The following is a 23,518-nucleotide window of genomic DNA, read 5'->3' on the forward strand; positions in this document are numbered from 1 at the left end:
GTTCAGGTGTTTCAGAGCGTTGCATGATAATGTTGCAGTCAAGGCTCATGCTCACGCTGGGTTCTGCTGCAATATACCGTCAGTTATTTTCTTACAGTATGGAGCAAGAAATGAAATGGAACTGTGTCTCCTTGTCTCCCCCCAGTGAGTAACTTGAGTAATGCAGAGACTGGCTCAGACTCGGATGATGAGGACCGGCTCCATATTGCGGAGGATGACCTGTCCAGCATGCCTCACTCTCCTGGGGGCACAGACTGCACCAACGGCACCGCCAACGGCCTAGTCACCGGTGAGTCTGTAATAACGTCTACAACACACACTCACTCACACACACACACACACACACACACATATACACACACACACATATACACACACACACATATACACACACACACACACACACACATATTTCACTTGGGGTATTACAGAGTGAGGCTCGGATTTCAGCAACTGGTGCTGCGCAGCGCCAATAGCTTATCATGACTCGGTGGACTGAACAGTGTTTTTCCATTTGTGTTTCCTTGATGCATTCTAGCTACTGTCAGTGACTGACGCGAGAGAACTAATCAGAAGTTATTAGGGAAGTGCGATGTAAGAAAATGAATTTGTGCGTAGTGCCTTTTTACATGTCTTACAACATAAATAAATGCATTCATAGTCTAGTGAAGTCAGATATGAGCATACAAGTCGCTTAGAAATCGTGTGAAGCCTACAGTAGATGCGCACTAAATGCGTTATCATTTACATGTTATCATTCACATCATACAAATGCCACGGAATTTCACTGGCATTATGGATGTGACAAAAAGTCAATTTTCCGTGGAATTGCCCTATAGCAATATTATAAATGTGGCGACGGAATAGCCTAGAACTTGGGTAGGGCTAGCGTTTAGTAGCCTATGCACTTGCGGTGATAGCCAATAACTAATGTGAATCGCGGACTATAATCAAAGTAAAGGAGACTATAATCAAAGTAAAGGAGATTATTTGCACATGCGTTTGCCAAATAAAGGACTGGACTGCACCCTTCACAAACCTTAAAAGTGAAGTTTATTAGTTCTACGGTTGACTACAGTTGACAGTTCACTATCAGTCTACTAAAACGATTCTGGTTTCCTTGCACTAGCCATTTTAGTAGCGTATTCTGTCTGATTGTATACAGCCTGCTCTATGCGCCTCTTCCTCCATTTTTGCCACCTACAGTATAGGGCTTATTCGCAAACACCGCCACGGCCATATTGTTGATATGACATTCCAGTTCTATAGGCTATTCTATGTGACAATCGCCTGTAGCGCGTAGAACGTTATTACCTGATTATTACGTAGATCGAATATGCCTAATTGGCCTGGAATATGAAGTAACGTGTTGAGTCGTGTTGAGATGGATCCGTTTGGACGCAAATATTCTTGAAACGATGCCAGGAAAGACGGGGAAAAAGATCGGTTTGGTACGTGTACGTGTGATACGTGGCCTTTATTATTCCATAAAAATGTGTGCGTGTGTGTGTGTGTGTATGATTGTGTGTGCGTGTCTGTGTATGATTGTGTGTGTGTGTGTGTCTGTGTATGATTGTGTGTGTGTGTGTGTGTGTGTGTGTGAACAGTGAAACAGGAGTGCTGCTCTGGAGAAGAAGATGACGGAGAGGGGGAGGAGCTAATCCAAAGAGGAGACACACCCAGCAATGACGAGAATGGTACACACACAGACACACAAAATCATACACACACAAACACACAAACAAACAAACAAACAAACACACACACACACGCCCCAGCTGTGGCGCAACTGGCTGGGGCACCTGCACTGTACACCGGCGACCCGGGTTCGATTCCCGCCCCGTGGTCCTTTCCGGGTCCCACCCCGACTCTCTCTCCCACTCACTTCCTGTCATTCTCTACTGTCCTGTCATATTAAAGGCATAAAAAGCCCAAAAATATACTATACTGTAAAAAACAACACACAAACACACACGCACAGACACACACACACACACACACACAGACTCACATGCACACACACACACTCTTATTCTGGAGCGCCCACAGGGAAGCCAGGCTGGTCCTGTACTACTTAAATGAGCCCTGAGGCATCCTCTGCTCCTCCAGAATATTACCCTTATCTCTGCATCTCCTCTGAGATATAATGCTTTTAAAATATACTTATCTCTGCATCTCATAACGAGATATTATGATTTTAAAATATACTTATCTCTGCATCTCCTCTGAGATATAATGCTTTTAAAATATACTTATCTCTGCATCTCCTCTGAGATATAATGCTTTTAAAATATACTTATCTCTGCATCTCCTCTGAGATATAATGCTTTTAAAATATACTTATCTCTGCATCTCATAACGAGATATTATGATTTTAAAATATTACCCATGATTCTCTATTTCCGGTATGAGTTAGATTGTTTAATTGTCTCTCTCAACCCCTTTCACTCTCTCTTTGTATCCCTCTCTTTCTCTGTTTTCTCCATATATCCCTCTTTCCCTCCCCATTCTCCATCCCTCCATCTCTCTCTTTTTTCCCTTTCTCTCTATCAATCCCTCTCTTCTCTCCTCCACAGGAACTCCGGACTCGTTCTCTCAGCTGCTCACATGCCCGTACTGTTCCCGTGGTTACAAGCGTCACGCCTCGCTGAAAGAGCATGTGAAACTCCGTCACGAGAAGAACGATGATAACTACAGCTGCACACAATGTTCCTACACCTTCAGTCAGAAAGCACAGCTCGAACGTCATATGAGTGCTCACAAACACGGCAGAGACCAGGTAACACACATACACGCCATATGATATAAACACCGTCAGTCAGAAAGCGCAGCTCGAACGGCATATGATATAAACACTGTCTGTCAGAAAGCGCAGCTGAACGCCATATGAGATAAACACCGTCAGTCAGAAAGCGAAGCTCGAACGGCATATGAGATAAACACCATCAGAAAGCGCAGCTCGAACGCCATATGAGATAAACAACGTCAGTCAGAAAGCGCAGCTCGAACGGCATATGAGATAAACACCATCAGAAAGCGCAGCTCGAACGCCATATGAGATAAACAACGTCAGTCAGAAAGCGCAGCTCGAACGGCATATGAGATAAACACCATCAGAAAGCGCAGCTCGAACGCCATATGAGATAAACACTGTTAGAAAGTGCAGCTCGAATACCATATGATATAAACACCGTTAGAAAGCGCAGCTCGAACGGCATATAAGATAAACACGGCAGAGACCAGGTAACACGGGCACACAACATTACAGCACACACTCTCATCAAAACACACACAATCAGTAATCCAAACAAGTTCATTTAGTGTTTTTTATATACGACAGGCTTAACATTTTTTTGTCATACCTGACAGTTTTGATTGCTGACTCTGCAGTCATCTTCAGAAGAGTCATGTGATGTTGCTGTGACGTCTACTGTGTGTGTGATACAGTATACAGTGTGCAACCGGAAAGTGTGTGTGATATATTTAGTTTGTGTCATTCCACCTGTGTGACACAATCAGTGTTTCTCACACACTCTCATAGACACACACACAATCAAGTGTTTTCTACACTATCATAGACACACACACTATTAGTGTTCTCCATAACATTGTCTGGTGTTGTCCTGTGCACCAGTGCATTTGTAGCGATGTCGATTCACTGGGAGAATTCCTCCCCGTGATACAAATTTGTCACATAGTGATATTAATGATGTAGTTAATGACATGTTTACATATGCGCTTGCCATATAAGATGGGCAAATGCATGTAAAACGAGAACAGCGGTTTGTGTAAATTTCAGTTACAACTCTTTACGGAAGGATAGCATAGTGCTGTGTTTAGCGTTAGCACAACTCTAAACACCCAAGCTTATATAAAAATAGCATAGTGGTGTTTTTAGCGTTAGGACAGTTCTAAACACTGTAAGCTTACGTAAGGATAGCATAGTGGTGTTGTTAATGTTAGCACAAGCCTAAAGACTGTAAGCTTACGTAAGGATAGCATAGTGGTGTTGTTAGCGTTAGCACAGCTCTAAACACTCTAAGCTTACATTATGTAATGATAGCATAGTGCTGTTTTAAGCGTTAGCACAACTCTAAACACTCTAAGCTTATGCAATGATAGCATAGTGCTGTTTTTAGCGTTAGCACAACTCTAAACACTCTAAGCTTATGTAATGATAGCATAGTGCTGTTTTTAGCGTTAGCACAACTCTAAACACTCTAAGCTTATGTAATGATAGCATAGTGCTCTTTTTAGCGTTAACTCTCCGCGTGGTTGAACAGGTTGAAAGTGGTTGAACACGGCCATGAACAGAATCTCTGCATGTTCTTCGCTTCGTTCAGACATGAGCTCATTTGCATAATGTCCATCCGAAATACTAGGAGGGGAGTACCAGTAGTGTAAGAGCCGTCTAAGTTCGGAGCTCCTAATGTCGGGACATGTTGTTCAGATATACGGCCCAACCGCTTGATATCCGCAGAACATGCGGACTTACACCTATGTCTGAAAGCAGCTAATGGCACGTTTGTAGTCCGTAGATAAAGCAGCGAAAAAAGCGGAAGTCATCTCCCTCTCTCTCTCCCTCTTTCAGCGTGTGCTAAGCCAGTCAGGTGGAAGCAGGAAGTTTAAGTGTTCCGAGTGTTCCAAGGCCTTTAAGTACAAGCATCACCTCAAGGAGCATCTACGCATCCACAGCGGTCAGTCTGCATGGACATCACACACACACACACACTCACACTAATACTACTCCACCATACACACACCTCCCCCACACTACACTCTATATGGTATAAATATGAGCATGTATGTTATTTATTCCTATGTCTCACACACATTACATTACATTACATTTAGCAGACACTTCTTGACCAAAGTGACTTACATATGTCAGCTATATTACAAGGGATCACATTGTCCCCGGAGCAACTTGGGGTTAAGTGCCTTGCTCAAGGGCACAACGGTGGAAGCTGGGAATTGAACCCACAACTTTCAGGCTACTGCACGCTAGCCCAGCTCCTTAACCACTACACTACCGCCCGCCCTACACACACACACACACACACACACACTTTATACACTTTATTTGATTTCATTTTACAAGTTAACTTCAATAGGAATCAAATACACATACACAAAACCTAATTTTGCAGTGTGTTTGATTGACAGGAGAAAAGCCCTATGAGTGCTCTAACTGTAAGAAGCGCTTCTCCCACTCTGGCTCCTACTCCTCCCACATCAGCAGTAAGAAATGCGTCCCGCCCTCCGTAACCCCCGCCAACGGCCTCCAACGGCCAATAGGAGCGGCCAAACCCAACCAGACCACACCCCCTAAACCCCAGCCCCCGCCCCCAACCCGTCTGCTTCTCAGGGAGAAAGTAGAGGTGGGACCGACGCAGGAACAGCGGCCAATCAAACAGCTCAAAACAGAACCAGCCGAGGTGGAGAGCAAACCCGTTGTCACGGTGACGGGGGGCGTGGCCCCTCCCCCTTCACAACAGGGCGTGGTCCAGACTTTGGTCCTGCCCACCATGGGACTGGTTCAGCCAATCAGCATCAACCTGAGCGACCTGCAGAGCGCGCTGAAGCTGGCGGTGAACAGAGGGGGCGCCGTGGTGAGGCAGGTGCTCGCGGGCGGCGCCGCTAACGGCATGGCCGCCGCAAAGGTCATAGGTCAGGGGCCTGGGGGGCCGCGCACGCAGACGCTTCTGGTGCAGAACCCCCAGAATCCTCAGCTGCTGTCGGCCATCTCACTGCCCATGCTGGAGCATGACGGCACCACCAAGATCATCATCAACTACGGCGCCACTCACGCCAGCATGGCACCGGCCCCAGCGCAGACGGGCACCGCCCAGACTGCCCAGACTGGCACGGGTCAGATTGGCACGGGTCAAACAACCTCTGGAGCACCGGGCCCCGGTCAGACTTTAGTTCAAACTGGTCCAGTGCAAACCAGCACGGGCCAAACTGGTCCAGTTAAGACTGGCACAAGTCAAGCGGGCACAGGTCCGACTGTGCCCGCTAAGCCGAGCCCAACTGCAGTCAGTGCCAGCGTGCCCAGTGCTGCCCCGTCGGGCCCTGCCCAGTCTGGAGCGGCAAAACCCGGCTCTGTGACGGTGGTTCCACTGAGCCAGTCCAGCACCACCGGAACCCAGGCCCAATCCCAGCCCCAGGCCCAGGCGGCACCGCTCCAGATCCGGCCCTCTCAGTCGGGCCTGGTGCAGCTCAGTCTGGTCCAAACCAGCCCAGGACAAGGCCCTGTGGTCCGACCCACCTTGGCCCAGCTAGCTCCAGCGCTGACCGGTCCAGCAAAGCTGCTCTTGGCCCAGACGACGGGGACCAGAACCGCTACCAGGCTGGTGCGGATCATTCCAGCTCTGGTTCCAGCTCCGCAAGGACCCCTCCAGAACGCCGCCAAGCCCAAACCCCCAGAACCAGAACCGCAGGGGGACAGCAGCGCCTCGGAACCGCAGAACAACAACACCACTGAACCGCAGAACCCAGCGCTGGTGGTGCAGGTCAAAGTGGAACCGGGGGAGCCTGAGGGCGACGAGCCGGCGGACGGACAGCAGCAAGCAGAGGAGGAGGAGGAGGAGGAGGAAGAGGAGGAGGAGGAAGAGGAGGGGACCTCGGAACAGTGCCCTCTGTGTGATGACGGCTTCCCCGACCCGCTGCGTGAGCTCCAGAGCTGTCTCCGTGACGACGGCCCGGCGGGGTCAGCGGGGTCAGGGGGCGTGTCTCTGCGGAGTCTCCTGGCTCTCCTGAAGGCGTACAGCGCGGCGAGCAGCCCCAGCGAAGAGCAGCTGAGTGGGGCCGCCAACGAGGCCCGGCTGCCCCTCCCCGTGGTGCGGCGCTGGTTCTCCCGCATGAGGACCGCCGGGCAGGACACACACACACACGGCCACACACACACGCGCTCGCGCTCACGCACACGCAGCGCAGACACACTCGCCACACACATCACACACAAACGTGCTCACGCACACACGACACACACCGACTCCACGCGTGAGAAACACACTGCTAACACACCCACAACGCTCACCAGCGCCCCCACAGCAGACCCACAGGTGAGACACCAGTCCTCTCTCTCTCCCTCTCCCTCTATCTTTCTGCAGGGCAGCCGTGGCCTACTGGTTAGCACTTCAGACCTGTAACCGGAGGGTTGCCGGTTCGAGCCCCGACCAGTAGGCACGGCTGAAGTGCCCTTGAGCAAGGCACCTAACCCCTCACTGCTCCCCGAGCGCCGCTGTTGATGCAGGCAGCTCACTGCGCCGGGATTAGTGTGTGCTTCACCTCACTGTGTGTTCACTGTGTGCTGAGTGTGTTTCACTAATTCACGGATTGGGATAAATGCAGAGACCACATTTCCCTCACGGGATCAAAAGAGTATATATACTTATACTTACTTATACTTCTCTCACTCACTCACTCTCTCCCTCTATCTCTCTCTCACTCTCTCCCTCTGTCTCTCTCACTCTCTCTCCCTCTGTCTCTCTCTCTCCCCTAAGGTATTGCTCTTTATTTTCTCCGATGTCTCTCCCTCTCTAAACGTCCAGTCATTAGAAAAGCTGCTCTGCTAGTGGTAGTCGGTCTTTAGAAGCTGTGTTGGTATTTAGGTATTAAAAGTGTTTCAGTTTTTCAAATATCTCCCTCCATGTGCGTAAGTCGGACTACATGTGTAAATGAAGTCTCTATAATGTGTGTGCTGCATCCACAGTGTTCTCCCTCTCTCACAAGCCCAAAGCTAATCTCTCCATTCAGAGACGATGGAGGCTAATCTGATGTGATCACACCCTTGGTGGCGCATCAACGCATGCCCTCTGCTGACCACTCATATGTTTGCAAGTGATGATAAAGATGTGGGATCTTAAAGGAACCATATGTTAGATTGTGGCCAAAACTGGTACTACAATCACTTTCAAATTACTGTAGAGCGTTGTATCCTCTTCCCCTCCCCTCTGACTGGCAGAGCTGGCAACCCGGATGCCGAAACACTACTGACTTTGTGATTAGTAGATAGGTGGAGGGTGGCGCATCAGGCCAAAACACAACATGACAACATCAACATCAGTTGAGGGCTTTTTAAATGACAATATCCTGGCCGGACTACTGTTGTCAGTGATATAAGTATTTGAAATGAACATGATTTCTTAATGTCTACTGACATATCAGGGCCATTTTATGATTAATTGAAATACATTTCTTACATACGGTTCCTTTAACCTTGTTTTCCAGCAGGCGATCTCCCTGGCCAGCCCCAGTCAGGACCCCCCTCCATGCTCGGAACCCCAGGACTGTGGGCCTACTCTGAGCTCCAGCCCTGGCCTGAGCGCCACACGTGCCCCCCTGCCCTCGCCAGCCGCGCCCGCGTCTCCGCTGGACCTGTCGGCCGCAGGGCTGCTCATCGTCAAGACGGAGCTGGACTCGGAAGGCGAGAGCCAGGCCGAGCCGCTGGACCTTTCCCTGCCGCGCTCCGCGCTCCTCCAGGCTAATGCTAACGCTAATGCTAGTGCTAGCATGCAGCAGGAGCCGCTCAACCTTAGCCGCATCAAGAAGGAAGAGGAGCCTGCCACAGTGCTGTCACCCAGCAACCACGACAACAACAACAATAACCGTGTTACAACTCTTGCTGTGGCGACGACCGCTGCTGCCCCGGTCGCCACAACAACAACAACCATCTACTTGAGTCCGCAGACGGTGGCACCGCTCAATATCGCCTTGGCAACGCGGCTGGTGGCCATCGCCGAACCTAGGGCCGTCCCCTGCCTACCGTCTGGTGTTGTCACGGCGGCAGCCAATCAGAAGCGCACCATTCTCATCCCTCAGTTGACGTACACCTACACACCCAGCAACACGCACAACACCGTCATCCTTAACGGAGACCAGGTGAGCTGGACGGGGGGGGGGGGGATCCCAGGTTCCCTCCTTGTGTTCTAACGTCTCCATATCCCCTGTTCCCTCCTGTTCTAACGTCTCCATATCCCCTGTTCCCTCCTGTTCTAACGTCTCCATATCCCCTGTTCCCTCCTCGTGTTCTAACGTCTCCATATCCTCTGTTCCCTCCTGTTCTTACGTCTCCATATCCTCTGTTCCCTCCTGTTCTAACGTCTCTATCCCCTGTTCCTTCCTGTTCTAACGTCTCCATATCCCCGGTTCCTTCTCACAGGAAGACAGAGCAGACTCTGCCTCTGGTGTGTCAGTAGGGGAGGAGCCAAATGACACAGACTCCACCCCTTCCCCAAAAAAGAGGCGTGTCCAGGCTGGGCAGTATGCATGTGATCTGTGCGACAAGATCTTTCAGAAGAGCAGTTCACTCCTGAGGCACAAATATGAACACACAGGTAACACACACACACACACACACACACACACACACACACACACACACACACACATACTGTACATACATACATGCTTTTTCAAAAGAGCAGTTGAATGGGGGCGAAATTTGCGAAATGAAAGCGAATCATCGAGGCAAGAGAAACAGAGTTGGCGAACGTTTAACTTTATTCAAATGAGGACCACTCGAGAACAAATCAGTTCAGTGTGCTTGTGTTTGGAGGCGGGAGTTACAAAAAAGTCTGACCAAAATGGCCGAGGTTACCATAGCTGTAACATGAAAACCTGTATGTGGTTAAAAACTTTCTACACAAACATTGATTTTGTATCAACACGGATTGTGGTTTATATGTCACACGAACTTAGTCAGGGCAAATACACCACCAAGCTATAACCATTCTTTTTTGAAGCATGCTGAATATGAATCCCAACATGTGTATCTGATGTGGAGGTTGAAACCTGCGTTCTAGTCAGATAGGTAGCTAGCTCCCAGGTGATGAGATAGGTAGCTAGCTCCCAGGTGACGTGGAGGTTGAAACCTGCGTTCGTTCTACTCAGGTAGGTAGCTCCCAGGTGATTGAAACCTGCGTTCTAGTCAGATAGGTAGCTAGCTCCCAGGTGACATGGAGGTTGAAACCTGCGTTCTACTCAGATAGGTAGCTAGCTCCCAGGTGACATGGAGGTTGAAACCTGCTAGGTAGCTAGCTCCCAGGTGATGTAGAGGTTGAAATATGCGTTCGTTCTACTCAGGTAGGTAGCTCCCAGGTGATTGAAACCTGCGTTCTAGTCAGATAGGTAGCTAGCTCCCAGGTGACGTGGAGGTTGAAACCTGCGTTCTACTCAGATAGGTAGCTAGCTCCCAGGTGACGTGGAGGTTGAAACCTGCTAGGTAGCTAGCTCCCAGGTGATATGGTGGTTGAATCCTGCTTTCTACTCAGGTAGGTAGCTAACTCCCATTTCAAATAAAGCGCACGCTTAACACGTCTGTTAAACAATAAGCGAATGATTGAGACGGTTGAAACATGGCCAGGCCCAGGAAGACGAGCCTTAAAAAAAAAAATTCAGAGGCCAGACGCGATGGATGATGGTAAATCGGTAATGCCTGAAGCCTCAGATGTCCGGTCAGGTCTACCACCACCAGAGAAAAAGCCGAAGTGTCGGGCGTATCTGTTGGAATCAGTGACGTTGGAAGTGGAGGTGCGGGGTTGCGGTCATTTTCCATGGCTACACTGGACATGCAACTGTGTTCTGTTCCCAGAGCATGCTTTCTCTGTCTATGATCTGCAGGGTTAGGGCCTCCTCGACGAGGAGATTGCTGGTGCACGAATAATTTGCGGCAGAATCGAATGGCATCATTGAACTGCGGACCGAAAGAAAAAGAAACTAAACATTTTCCAGAATAGGAAATATTTCTTAATTTAGTGTTATCAAATAAAGAGGGATAGCCTTAGGGGGTAGTGGTGTGAGCGCTCATTCAATGTGTGTGCGCATCTACGCAAGTGAAACTGTTGAACCACTGGAGATAACGTGGGTAGCAGCAACAAACAACGCAGCCTATTTAAAACAACGAAGGAAGCGGATTCTTGCTGTCCATGAAAACAGCATAGAGACTGGCTAGATCTTTAAATTGACACTAAGCATGTTTAAGTTAAGCTAATGCACATGTTGCATTTCACACGGCCTGATTATGTCATTCTTTAAGCTACATAGCCTGTCTCCAGTTATCCTTTACTTGACTAATTTTTGACCGGCATATCATCAAGCGGAAACTCTGACACACACACACAGCTGAGCATGTTGTCTCTATTTGCAGGTAAATGTCTGCACAAGTGTGAGGTGTGTAGGAAGGAGTTCAAACAGTCACCACCTGATCGAGCACACACAAACACACAAACACACACACACACACACACACACACACACGGCTGAGTGTGTTGTCTCTGTTTGCAGGTAAACGTCCTCATGAGTGTGCTGTGTGCAGAAAGGCCTTCAAACACAAGCACCACCTGATCGAGCACTCGCGCCTGCACTCTGGGGAGAAGCCGTACCAGTGCGACAAGTGCGGCAAGCGCTTCTCCCACTCCGGCTCCTACTCCCAGCACATGAACCACCGCTACTCCTACTGCCATCGAGACGCATCCTCCCAGCCCCTCACACACACACACACACACACAGGCACGCTAGCGGAGGCCCGCGGCAGCGAGGAAGAGGAGGATGAGGACGAGGAGGAAGGAGAGGCTATCAGCCTGGACGACATCAGAGTGGTACGCGTGGGGGAAGAGGAGGATGGGAGTGAGGGGTGGGGGGAGGAGGAGGAGGAGGGAGGAGAGATGGAGGGAGAGGAGGATGGAGAAGTGGAGGAGGGAGAAGTGGAGGAGGGAGAAGTGGAGGAGGGAGAAGTGGAGGAGGGAGAAGGAGAGGAGAGAGAGGGAGGAGAGATGGAGGGAGAGGAGGATGGAGAAGTGGAGGAGGGAGAAGGAGAGGAGAGAGAGGAAGGAGAGATGGAGGGAGGAGAGAGTGTAGACAGAGTGCTAGTGGCAATAGAGGAAGGAGAGATGGAGGGAGAGATGGAGGGAGGAGAGGAGGGAGAGATGGAGGGAGAGATTGAGGGAGGAGAGATGGAGGGAGAGATGGAGGGAGAGGAGGAGGGAGAGATGGAGGGAGAGATGGAGGGAGAAGTGGAAGGGGGAGAGATGGAGGGAGGAAAGAAGGGAGAGGGAGGAAGAGAGGAGGGAGAGGAAGGAGGAGAGGAGGAGGAGGCAACAGAGGTGCTGGAAATCACGTTGGGAGGAGCATCGGAAGCAGGAGGAGCATTGGCCGAAACCATGGAGACGGGGGAGGAGCCAGACTCTGCCTCAAAAAAAGACAAAAACTGACGTGGGAGAAACCTTCTGACTCCTGACGCTGACGTGGGAGAAACCCTCTGACTCCTGACGCTGTCATTTGGAAGAGTAGGGGCCAGCAGGGTGACCTCTGACCTATTGATGCCATGGAAGTGCTGTTGCTCTCCACTGTGTTCTAATCCAGGTGTGCCTGAACTTTGACCTTTTCTGCCCCATCGCCAGCAGCAGCCGCATCAGTGTTCCTTGCCGCCGCTCTGCCCCCCCCTCTGGTGGTGGAACCGGGGACCTCCGCGCAGCGTTGCGCCGTCTCTTTGACCTCCGACCTCAGTTCCGCCTCCCTCTGCTCCGAGTGCGGCCAAGTGCCCGCCCCCAGTCCCGGGAGACTGTGTGTGTGTGTGTGTGTGTGTGTGTGTGTGTGTGTGTGTGTTTGTGTGTGTGTGTGTGTGTGTGTGTGTGTGTGTGTGTGTGTGTGTGTGTGTGTGTTTGTGTGTGTGTGAGAATGTCATCAGTGTTAGTCCCGTGTGGAAGGACTCCCACAATCCCTTGTGTCATGTGAATTCCCGCGGATCTTTTTTTAAAGTGTTGATAGTGTTTATTCAGAGGGAGAGAGGCGCTTTGCACCAGTGTTACAGTCCGTTTACAAAATGCAGGCTGCGGTTTATAAACCACACAATATGAGCTAAACACGTAATCGGGTTATGAGTTTATAAATAAACGTGTAATCGGGATAGGAGTTTATAAATATAGAATAGGAGTCCTACACCTGTGGTGAGTTGATACAGTGAAGGATGTGTGTTACAGTGTTACCGATCTGAAAGATGTTCTAGTGTGTTCTAGTGTGTGTACGCGGAACAGTGTTACCGATCTGAAAGATGTTCTAGTGTGTTCTAGTGTGTGTACGCGGAACAGTGTTACCGATCTGAAAGATGTTCTAGTGTGTGTACGCGGAACAGTGTTACCGATCTGAAAGATGTTCTAGTGTGTGTACACGGAACAGTGTTACCGATCTGAAAGATGTTATTCCAAGAGAAGTGTTGTGATGAGTCCAGATGTGGCTTTGCAGACTGAAGGACATCTCTTTAGAAGCTGAAGGATCTGGGGTCATAAACAGATGATTAGGATTTCATAAACAGAATTTGGCACTAGTGATGAAGGATGTGGGTTTTGTTTTAGTAAAAAAAGAAGTGAATACAAATGATTCTAAAGTGAAATACCTGATGATCATATGTTTATAAGCTGAAGGCTCCTGGTCTATAAGCTGAAGGATACTAGTTTATAAACAGAAGGATGCTAGCCTGTAAACTGAAGGATGCTGGTTTATAAACTGAAGGATGCTGGTTTTGAAGAGGGTAATGTTGTCCTGTAGTGTTAGGGTGTGTTTAGAAAGAGGCGTCTGTTCTGTGTGCTGTGGACTCTTCTTCTGGACTGCATGCAAACAGACGCTCAGTTACCCTCAAACCCCCCTTTATGAAGATATCTGAAGCCAACACACACACACACACACACACACACACACTTGTATATCTAGTTCTAAGACACAGCCCTCTCTCTGACACACCCACACGCCTTTGGTGTCCTCAAAGCCAAATTGTCCAATCAGGGAAGCACTATAAGGAGGGCATCAGCATAAGTGTTGTGTTGTTCCTGTTGTTTATGATGCTGTTTGTTTGTTTGTTTGTTTGTTTGGTGTGGTGATGACACCCAATTTGAACTCAACACCTCAGCCTTATGCAAGACCACAGTGCTGTAAGTGCCATATACTCCAGTTCATCTTCATTGAGCATACACGTGTGTGTGTGTGTGTGTGTGTGTGTGTGTGAGTGAGTGAGTGAAGGGAATGGAAAGGTCTGCGTGTCCATTTTGTGTTTGTGACATGTTCAGCTGCAGAACAACAGAACAGCCTGCGCTGATAGCTACGCTGACAATACTCCAGATTAGAGGTAACTGGAGTGACTCCAGATTAGAATGATACAAGTGATCCAGATTAGAATAATAGAAGTGATCCAGATTAGAATGATACAAGTGATCCAGATTAGAATGATACAAGTGATCCAGATTAGAATAATAGAAGTGATCCAGATTAGAATGATACAAGTGATCCAGATTAGAATGATACAAGTGATCCATATTAGAATAATAGAAGTGATCCAGATTACAAAGACAGAAGTGATCCAGATTCAAATGATAGAATTGATCCAGATTACAATGACATAATTAATCCAGATTAGAATGAAAGATGGTCTCTTAGATAGGATCTGGATTAGCAAAACCAGTATCGGTAATCAGGGATTGATTCACATTACAATTAGTTACAGTGAATCTGAATTACAGATCGAAAGCACGGATCTGAATCAGTCAAGCAGAAAGGATGAGAAATCAAAGTCAGAAGCCAAAATCCGTCTGAATCAGAATCTGGAGCAGATGATGCCTGCCTAGTGTGTGTTATCTCTCATCTGGGAATGTGTGTGTGGTGTGTCCTGTGTGTGTCCACTCTATGTGATGGATATCAGCACATGAACAACAAGGCAGTCACAAATGAACAACGTTTGGAGTGTTTTCTGTGAACGGTGTGTAACTCTTTTTAAACACGGTGGCGTAAAAGCACATGTTGTGTCTGTCTGGATGGATGCACATGGTTGTGTCTGTCTGTCTGGATGGATGCACATGGTTGTGTCTGTCTGTCTGTCTGGATGGGCAATTGTGGAAAGATGATGTTATTTCTGAATCGTTTCAGGATAAGAAAATGTATTATTTTGTAATGTTATCATTTTTAATCCATCAGTGTTAAATATTGTTTATTATTATGGTTATTTGATATTTTGTACTTGCAAGTAAACATGTATATTGTCTGAGAAAGTGGCTGGGTGAGGAACAGCGCCCCCACAGGCCTATGGCTGGGTGCGGAATAGCACCCTCACAGGCCTATGGATGACCCAGTTACTGTCTCAGCAGTGTCTCTACCAGACATCAGTATTACTAGATCCCACTTAACTGACATCACTCACTTGTTATAGGAAGAAAGGACAGTTAAGCTTGTTTTATATATATGTGTATGTAAACATATTTATGTGTCTTATTTTTGTATTTCCTCATAGTTATTTATTCTACACTTTAGTTTACAGAGTTGCCGTTTGTGTTACTTCTTTAACTGTATTACGAGTGCCGCTGTAGTCAGGCAGGAAGTCGTTTTGGATTGGTTAGAACAGTCCCCCTCCTCATCAGGCAGGAAGTAGTATTGGATTGGTTAGAACAGTCCCACTCCTCATCAGGCAGGAAGTGGTATTGGATTGGTTAGAACAGTCCCACTCCTCATCAAGCAGGAAGTGGTATTGGATTGGTTAGAACAGTCCCACTCCTCATCAAGCAGGAAGTGGTATTGGATTGGTTAGAACAGTCCCTCTTCTAACCAGTCCAATACCACATCACCTCATACACGATGCCAGAAACACAAACACGTCACCCTTGGCGAAACACAACATCTTGTATGATGGGCCAGGTTGGGGATACAGCACCCTGAAGGCTAGGCGAAACACAGCACCTCGTATGCTATGCTAGGCTAGGTTGGCAAAAAGACAGCACCTCGTATGCTATGCTAGGTTGGTGAAACACAGCACCTCGTATGCTATGCTAGGCTAGGTTGGCAAAAAGACAGCACCTCGTATGCTATGCTAGGTTGGTGAAACACAGCACCTCGTATGCTATGCTAGGTTGGCGAAACACAGCACCTCGTATCCTATGCTAGGCTATGTTGGTGAAACACAGCACCTCGTATGCTATGCTAGGTTGGCGAGAGACTGCACCTTATACACGATGCTAGGTTGGCGAAAGACAGCACCTCATATGCTAGGCTAGGTTGGCGAGAGACTGCACCTTATACACGATGCTAGGTTGGCGAAAGACAGCACCTCATATGCTAGGCTAGGCTTAGTGGTGAAACACAGCACCTCGTATGCTATGCTAGGCTAGGTTGGCAAAAAGACAGCACCTCGTATGCTAGGCTAGGCTATGTTGGTGAAACACAGCACCTCGTATGCTATGCTAGGCTAGGTTGGCAAAAAGACAGCACCTCGTATGCTAGGCTAGGCTAGGTTGGCAAAAAGACAGCACCTCGTATGCTAGGCTAGGTTGGCGAGAGACAGCACCTCGTATGGTAGGCTAGGTTGGCGAGAACAGCACCTCATACATGATGCTAGTTTGGCGAAAGACAGCACCTTATGCAGGAGGCTAGGCTGGAGAAACGCAGCACCATATATGCTAAGCAAGAGAAAAAGAGCACCTCATATGCTAGGCAAGAGAAACAGCGCACCACATACGCTAGGCAAGAGAAACAGCGCACCACATACGCTAGGCAAGAGAAACAGCGCACCACATACGCTAGGCAAGAGTATTAGGAGTCGTTCCAGGTGTACTCTGGGGTGCGTTTCCCAAAAGCATAGTTGCTAACCTGTTAGCAACTTAGTTGGTTGGCAATGGGAAATTGCATTGCAACCAACAAAGTTGCTAACTTAGTTGGCAACTATGCTTTTGGGAAACGCACCCCTGGATGTGAGCCGTGTTTCCAGGTGTGTACTCAGAGCAGCTAACGGGGTAACTAGGCTCTAGCGCTGCTGTCACAGAGCTGCACCACCAAACTAGACCAGATCCAACAGAACCAGGCCAGACTGGTACATGCCTCCAGGCCAGACTGATTGGCTGCTTTGTGACCCGCTCACTGCCCCCTATGAAAGACCCACGTTCGTTGCAGTCATACTGTCTGCCACTGCATTCATCACGTCTAGATCCCCTCATAGTGCATAACCCTCCCCAACACTGCAGATCACTCAGTGCGTAACCCACCCCAACACTGCATTCATCACGTCTAGATCCCCTCATAGTGCATAACCGACCCCCAACCCCTTTATAAGCATTTAGAACACGTCCTTATCACTCATGTGCATGGGAAGTACCTTACATGTTTATGAAGCACTGTGTTTGACTTAGGAAAGTTACTGTATGTGTGTGTGTGTGCAACTAAGCCAGTTTGCCAGGACACTGATGTTGAGAATGTGTTAGCATGAACGCTACGTAGGTGTGAGGTTGTGACCGTCTGAAGAGGAGGCTTGCTCTGAGGTCTCCAGTGAAGTTATAACCAGGATGAAAATTAGCACCAGCTCCCCAGCCAAATGCTGGTCAAATATTTAAGTGGCTGGTAGACTTTTCAGATGCAAAATAATGATTTAGTATTGAGCGGCTTGTGAATTTGATCATTTATCTGCCCGTAGCTGGTAGATGTTCACATTTAAAACGTTGATTTCCACCCTCGTGTGGAGGCGAATGCCAGGCGGTGGTTCCGTGCGTCACAGTGTTTTGTCCATGTCTCATTTTGTGTGCCAAAGGTTTTTGTGTACGTGTCCAATGCTTTCAGTTGGTTTTAGATAAAACAAGCATGTTCTAATGCATTGTCATTCTCAATTGTTTAATTCAAACAAAATCCCCATCCAAACAGTAATTAAAGGAGAATAATGCTGATTTTACATTCTTGTGTTGGCTTTTATTTTTTGTACCCTTTTCAAGCGAGAAATCGTCTTCATTTAGGAAATGTAACTTGACTGAATAGTAGAGCTCAGCCCTGGGCCGGCCTCTCCAGCCTGCCCTCTGCTGGGCTCAGGTGGTACTGCAGGCCAGACACGGAGCTGCACCCCGCGGTAACGCCCGGTCCACCCAGCTGACCTGAGAACTATGAACACTGATTCAGTTCACCAGTGTCTCTGTGTGATATTCACCGACATGAATCTCACCGATTTTGGTTTTGTCTGTAAGTATGTTACTGTGCATGTACTTTGATCTAATGACCAAAAGAGTTGAGCTGTGTATGACCGAGAGAGAGACTTACGGCACGTGGTTTATCGGGTTTCCCACTCTTAAGTCAAAGGTTAAATTCCATAACCAAAATAAAAAAATATTTCCATGACCTATATAATGAATGGTACATTACACCAACCGAAAAATGTCAGGGCAGCCAGGAGTGTTGCAGAATTTTCGATTTTTTGTTTTAGAATGGATGAATAAACGCTCATTGAAAAAACAAAGTTAACCACTCAAACAAGCAGTAATGTGGAAAAGCTACTGTATTAACACCATAAAAAACATATTCATATTGATGTATTTTGGTATAAATGTTTAAAACTGCTTCAACAAAATTCCCCGATATTCCCTGACTTTGCTAGCCTGACTCCACCCTCCTACGTACTTCCGCTCAATTTTCATTTCCCTTCAGTACGTCGTTTGGGTCTGCGGTATATACGTGGGTTTTCTCCTGCAAAAATCTGCAGGTCCAATCAGCGAACAGAGGGAGTGGCTGAGAACAATGACGTTGAGGTCGTGCGCTAGTTTGAGCCAGACATACGTCACAACCAAATGTTAGCGATTGGTTATGGCAGACCCAGAGTGGCTGAGTGTTTTTTTTTTTAACTATATTTTTTGGGGCTTTTATGCCTTTAATGCGACAGGACAGTGAGAAGTGAGTGGGAGAGAGAGTCGGGGTGGGATCCGGAAAGGACCACGGGGCGGGAATCAAACCCATCGTTCGGTCCAGGTGCCCCAGCCAGTTGCGCCACAGCTGGGGCCGAGATCCAATAGTTTTAAACTTCAACAGACTACTCGCCTTCAAGGAGGTTAACGCTTGGCAATGGGAAGTGACATTCTGAAATGTACAAGAGTCTGGTAGGACCAGGCTATGACTTTGCCCCAAAAATGATCAAAAAAAGTTCCCTGACTTCCCTGAAAAATTCCCTCCAAGTCTAGACTTCCATGATATTCCAGAAATTCCAAGACCCGTGGAAACCCTGGCTTATTTGCAGGAGAGACGCCGGTTCTGTAGTGAGTGTGTGTGTGTGTGTGTGTGTGTGAGAGAAAGAGAAAGAGAGACTTCAGACACCACGAGATGGTTTAGAGTAGTTTATTTGCAAGAGAAACACAGGTTCTGCAGTGACAGTCACTTTCAGCTGGTTCTGGTCACTATAGACTCCAAACCTCCTGGGTCAGCTGGTTCTGTTCTGGTCACTAGACTCCAAAGCTCAGCGTTCTACTGCATTAGTCAGTCTACTCTATACCTGTTAATATACTACAGCTGGCCACACACACACACACTCACAAACATACATACTATCTCTCAATTACAGCTCTCCCCTGTTTATGTACACCTTTTTAGTGTTCTAAACACACACACGCACACACATATACACACAGTCCTATCTTCACTCCAACTACTCCTGCCTCCCTTGTACACACACACACACATACACAGCCCCAGGAGCCACAAATGACTGTTCAAATGCACTTGTGTGTGTGTGTGTCTGTGTGTGTGTACACGGCCATATATTTAGGGTGTGTGTGTAAGGTGTGTAATAGTCTTTGTTCTGTATCTGTGTTCCATGTCTGTGTGTATGTGTGTGTGCGTTTATGCTTGTGTGTGAGTGTTCATAGCTCATTAGCGTAGTGTAATACTCTGTATGCGTGTGTGTGTGTATGCGCGTGTGTGTGTTCATAGCTCATTAGCGTAGTGTAATACTCTACCCAGTCCAGATGGATCTGGCTGTACACTCTGTTCTGATCCGTGTAAAAAAAACAGACCAAAAAGAGCAAGTCCTGTTTTCACACCAACATCTGGGTGTGTTCGAGCAGACCTGCCCTGCACGGGTGCCACACCAACATCTGGGTGTGTTCGAGCGGCTTCCGTTGCCCCTGCACAGTCCGCTGATGAGGAGACGTCACCATGGCGGCTGCGTTGGGTGTGTTCGGGACTGGAGTGATAAGTAAGTCCATTTGAGCACGTTCGGGACTGTGTGTAGTGCAGGGTGAGTTCAGTTCAGTAGTATGTGTGCAAATACATCCATTGGAGAGGAATACTCAGCAAGTACCTGCAATGGCCCCAAAGCTGTGTACTGTTATATATATATATATATATATGGAGAAATGTCCTATTGGCTTCATTCAGTGGTGTCAACACCGACATCACCAGACGGGCAAGTTCGGTTTCCTTTGAAAAGTCTCCAATTTGGCGTATTCAATCATGTTCGGTAGTGTGAACCTTAAACCCCTTGTTGAGTTCTACCACTGTCCGGTGTTCAGCAGCACTACGCTTGCGTTCAGAAGGAACTCTATTAAAGCTTGAGCATATTCTTAAGGTAAAAGGAATATCCCAAGGGAATGCAGAAAACTGACTTTCCAACAGCCATGTTCATTCGAGTTCACAGAAACAAGTCCAGTTGGGGTTGTTCAGTAGTGTCTAAGAGTCCAGTTGGGGTTGTTCAGTAGTGTCTAAGAGTCCAGTTGGGGTTGTTCAGTAGTGTCTAAGACATAGAGTCCAGTTGGGGTTGTTCAGTAGTGTCTAAGAGTCCAGTTGGGGTTGTTCAGTAGTGTCTAAGAGTCCAGTTGGGGTTGTTCAGTAGTGTCTAAGACATAGAGTCCAGTTGGGGTTGTTCAGTAGTGTCTAAGAGTCCAGTTGGGGTTGTTCAGTAGTGTCTAAGACATGGCGCATGATTTATTCAAGACCCCCAGCTCTAGCCATCATAATGAAAGAAATTCCTGCACACATTTTACAGCGCTGTCTGGAGGTTGTTCAGTAGTGTAATTCACAGACGCATCTCCAGTTGAGCTCAGATGTTCAGTAGTCTGGACGTTGTTAGTAGTGTCCATAGTCTTTTATTCTAGTGTTTTCAGGAGTTCAGTAGTGTCCATAGCAACATCTTCAGTGGTGTCCATAGCAACATCTCCAGTTGGGAATGTTCAGTAGTGTCCATAGCAACATTTCCAGTTGGGAATGTTCAGTAGTGTCCATAGCAACATCTCCAGTGGTGTCCATAGCAACATCTCCAGTTGGGAATGTTCAGTAGTGTCCATAGCAACATCTCCAGTTGGGAATGTTCAGTAGTGTCTATAGCAACATCTCCAGTGGTGTCCATAGCAACATCTCCAGTTGGGAATGTTCAGTAGTGTCCATAGCAACATCTCCAGTTGGGAGAGTTCAGTATTGAAGAATATCACAAGCAGGGGAGGGTTTAAGACTTCTGTTAATTTCAGAGTGTGATGTGTTAATATATTTCTATGTATATTAAGGAGGTGTATGCACTAAGGAGTGTGTGTGTGTGTGTGTGTGTGTGTACACCCTTTGTTCAACAGTGAGCCTCCCCAGAACTTCCAGGAGGCAGACCCGGAGTCTCTAAAAGGCAGGGTTTGGCATCTGAGGGGGCATTTCCCCTTCTTCTGATTGGTTGGTGCATCTCTCCAAACCCCAACCTCCCGATGATGGCGTGTGGGCGTGTCTGACGCAGCAGTCCTGAGCTGTGATTGGCTACCTGGAGAAGATGGTGTCAAGCTCCAGAAGGACGAGCTCCACGATCTGGTTCTGGTAGACCATGTGGACCGCCATGTTCCAGGACTCGGTCTCTGGGCGCAGCAGAGTCGGGCCGAACACGATGGCCACGCTCTGGGCCGTCATGCGGTTCTCCTCGCCGTGCTCCACCACTCTGAGGGAGAGACACAGAGAGAGTGTGAGTGTGTGTGTGTGTGCGCGTGCGTGTGTGTCTACCTCCTGAGGTGAGTGAAGAGAGAGAGTGCGTGTGTGTGTGTGTGTGTGCGTGCGTCTACCTCCTGAGGTGTGTGAAGAGAAGAGTGTGTCTGTGTGTGCCTACCTCCTGAGGTGAGTGAAGAGAGAGAGTGTGTGTGTGTGCGTGTGTGTGTGTGTCTACCTCCTGAGGTGTGTGAAGAGAGCCTGCATGGTGTCATGGTTGGCCCGGGGTAACTGCTTTACCAGCTCCTTCATGGACTGAACACGCTGCCTGTAGTCTGGGATTTCTACACACACACACACACACACACACACACACACACACAGATTATTATCACACCTACGGACAGAGACATGCACATTCACCAGTCTATACAAAGGTGTGTGTGTGTGTGTGTGTGTGTGTGTGGTACTCACTGATGGCGTTGACAAACTCCTGGAAGTGTGTGTATGTGAAGAGAGGTTCTGGAAGCTCGCGGAAGAACATCTTAAACGCTCCGGTGGTGACGTGGATGTCCTCCCACTTCCCATCCTCCAGGTCCACCCGCTCATCTAACACACGCACACACACACACACACACGCACACACACACAAACACACGATCTCGTCAACACACAGTTCTGTCTAACCCAAGACATACAAACATATACATTAGAGTGCGGAACCCGCGTTCGACAGAGTTGCATCCGAACCCGACAGGCATTTTCATTTTTATGTCCGAACCCGACAGGCATTTTCATTTTTATGTCCGAACCCGACCCGAGCCCGACGCAGATAATGCCACAGTTATTCCCATGCTAGTGATTAAACATTCACATTTGTGGATAGCCTGTCTTTAGCCCATTGAACGGAACAAACAACAAATAGAATTCTTATGGCCACCTTACACCAAACAACTGATGGTAATTTTGATACCATAGATTTAATAGAGACAGACCAATAGTATGAAAAATCAGGAACAGAGTTTATTTACAATGATGCGCATCAAGGGAGACAGCATGACTTCACCTAAAGATCCATAAGCTGCTCTAACTAGACAAGGAAATATTTAGGGTTTAAGTATCCTTCCAGGCTGACAGGAGATGGCGTTGGTCATCCCATCTCACGTGGACTACACTGAATCAGACCCTGATTAGTGGCAGCCTGGCAATCCGGAGCAGATAGCTACTGACGCAGCCATGCAGAACAGTGAAACACTGCAAAGTCATAATATTCCTGCTTATCTCTAAACACAGTCACACACAGATATACACAGGGACAGTACAGATATCATACAGTCATTACATAGAATCATACTTTTAGTATCAAAGTGACCTACTAATGAGAAATGCAGAACATTAAACCACATATTGGAATATTGGACAAAATGCTGAACATTAAACCATATATTGGAATATTGGACATAATGTTCTATTCCACTTTCTCTCACAACTTTGCCAAGATTTGGGAAAGATTCTTGAAAGATTGGTGTCTTTTAACTAATGCCCCCCATTCAAGCTTTACTCAAAAGACTCCAATCTTTCAAGAATCTTTCACAAATCTTGTTAAAGTTGTTTGGTGTAAGGAGGCCATTAATTGTTTACACACAGCGCACATTCACACAAGAGGCCCAAGCAAGCATAGCCTATTGAAATAGAATTATAGTCTTACCATTGACGAAAAGTCTTGAAATTAACTGCAACATTCTTTGAAACTACAGCCCTTCTGCCACTGATCCATATGCAGCATCGACGTTAATTGGGGCAACTAGGAAAACCTCTCCAATTGAACGAAGCGACCTTATACCGG

At 47.7% G+C, this 23,518-nt stretch overlaps 2 protein-coding genes and 1 long non-coding RNA gene across 4 annotated transcripts in view; 2 read left to right on the forward strand and 1 right to left on the reverse strand.

The window, feature by feature from the left end:
- zeb1a (zinc finger E-box binding homeobox 1a) overlaps positions 1-11,732 on the forward strand; it is a gene marked incomplete at its 3' end in the record, with an annotated part of 24,868 nt that extends 13,136 nt beyond the window's left edge. The window contains exons 2-9 of the mRNA XM_076300081.1: positions 146-289; positions 1,608-1,697; positions 2,577-2,779; positions 4,592-4,697; positions 5,167-7,067; positions 8,239-8,886; positions 9,167-9,341; positions 11,290-11,732. Of these exons, the coding sequence (XP_076156196.1) occupies positions 146-289; positions 1,608-1,697; positions 2,577-2,779; positions 4,592-4,697; positions 5,167-7,067; positions 8,239-8,886; positions 9,167-9,341; positions 11,290-11,732 (3,710 nt within the window). The remainder of the gene's footprint in view (positions 1-145; positions 290-1,607; positions 1,698-2,576; positions 2,780-4,591; positions 4,698-5,166; positions 7,068-8,238; positions 8,887-9,166; positions 9,342-11,289) is intronic.
- A 493-nt stretch (positions 11,733-12,225) lies between these two features.
- On the forward strand, positions 12,226-17,695 carry LOC143139633 (uncharacterized). The gene is made up of 2 exons (XR_012990446.1): positions 12,226-16,034; positions 16,185-17,695. It is a non-coding gene; the product is annotated as an uncharacterized LOC143139633 (long non-coding RNA).
- A 1,409-nt stretch (positions 17,696-19,104) lies between these two features.
- LOC143139634 (rho GTPase-activating protein 12-like) overlaps positions 19,105-23,518 on the reverse strand; it is a 63,682-nt gene continuing 59,268 nt past the window's right edge. For both annotated transcript variants that reach the window (XM_076300246.1, XM_076300247.1), the window contains 3 exons: positions 22,147-22,281; positions 21,911-22,016; positions 19,105-21,688 (listed from right to left, as the gene is read on the reverse strand). In XM_076300246.1, coding sequence (XP_076156361.1) covers positions 21,514-21,688; positions 21,911-22,016; positions 22,147-22,281 — 416 coding nt within the window. In that variant the 3' untranslated portion in view covers positions 19,105-21,513. The remainder of the gene's footprint in view (positions 21,689-21,910; positions 22,017-22,146; positions 22,282-23,518) is intronic.

Source organism: Alosa pseudoharengus, unplaced genomic scaffold, assembly GCF_046254945.1.
Source record: "Alosa pseudoharengus isolate Yale_2024_CS ecotype anadromous, Long Island Sound unplaced genomic scaffold, YU_APseudo_1.1 YU_APseudo_1.1_scf_22, whole genome shotgun sequence".
NCBI lineage: Eukaryota > Metazoa > Chordata > Actinopteri > Clupeiformes > Clupeidae > Alosa > Alosa pseudoharengus.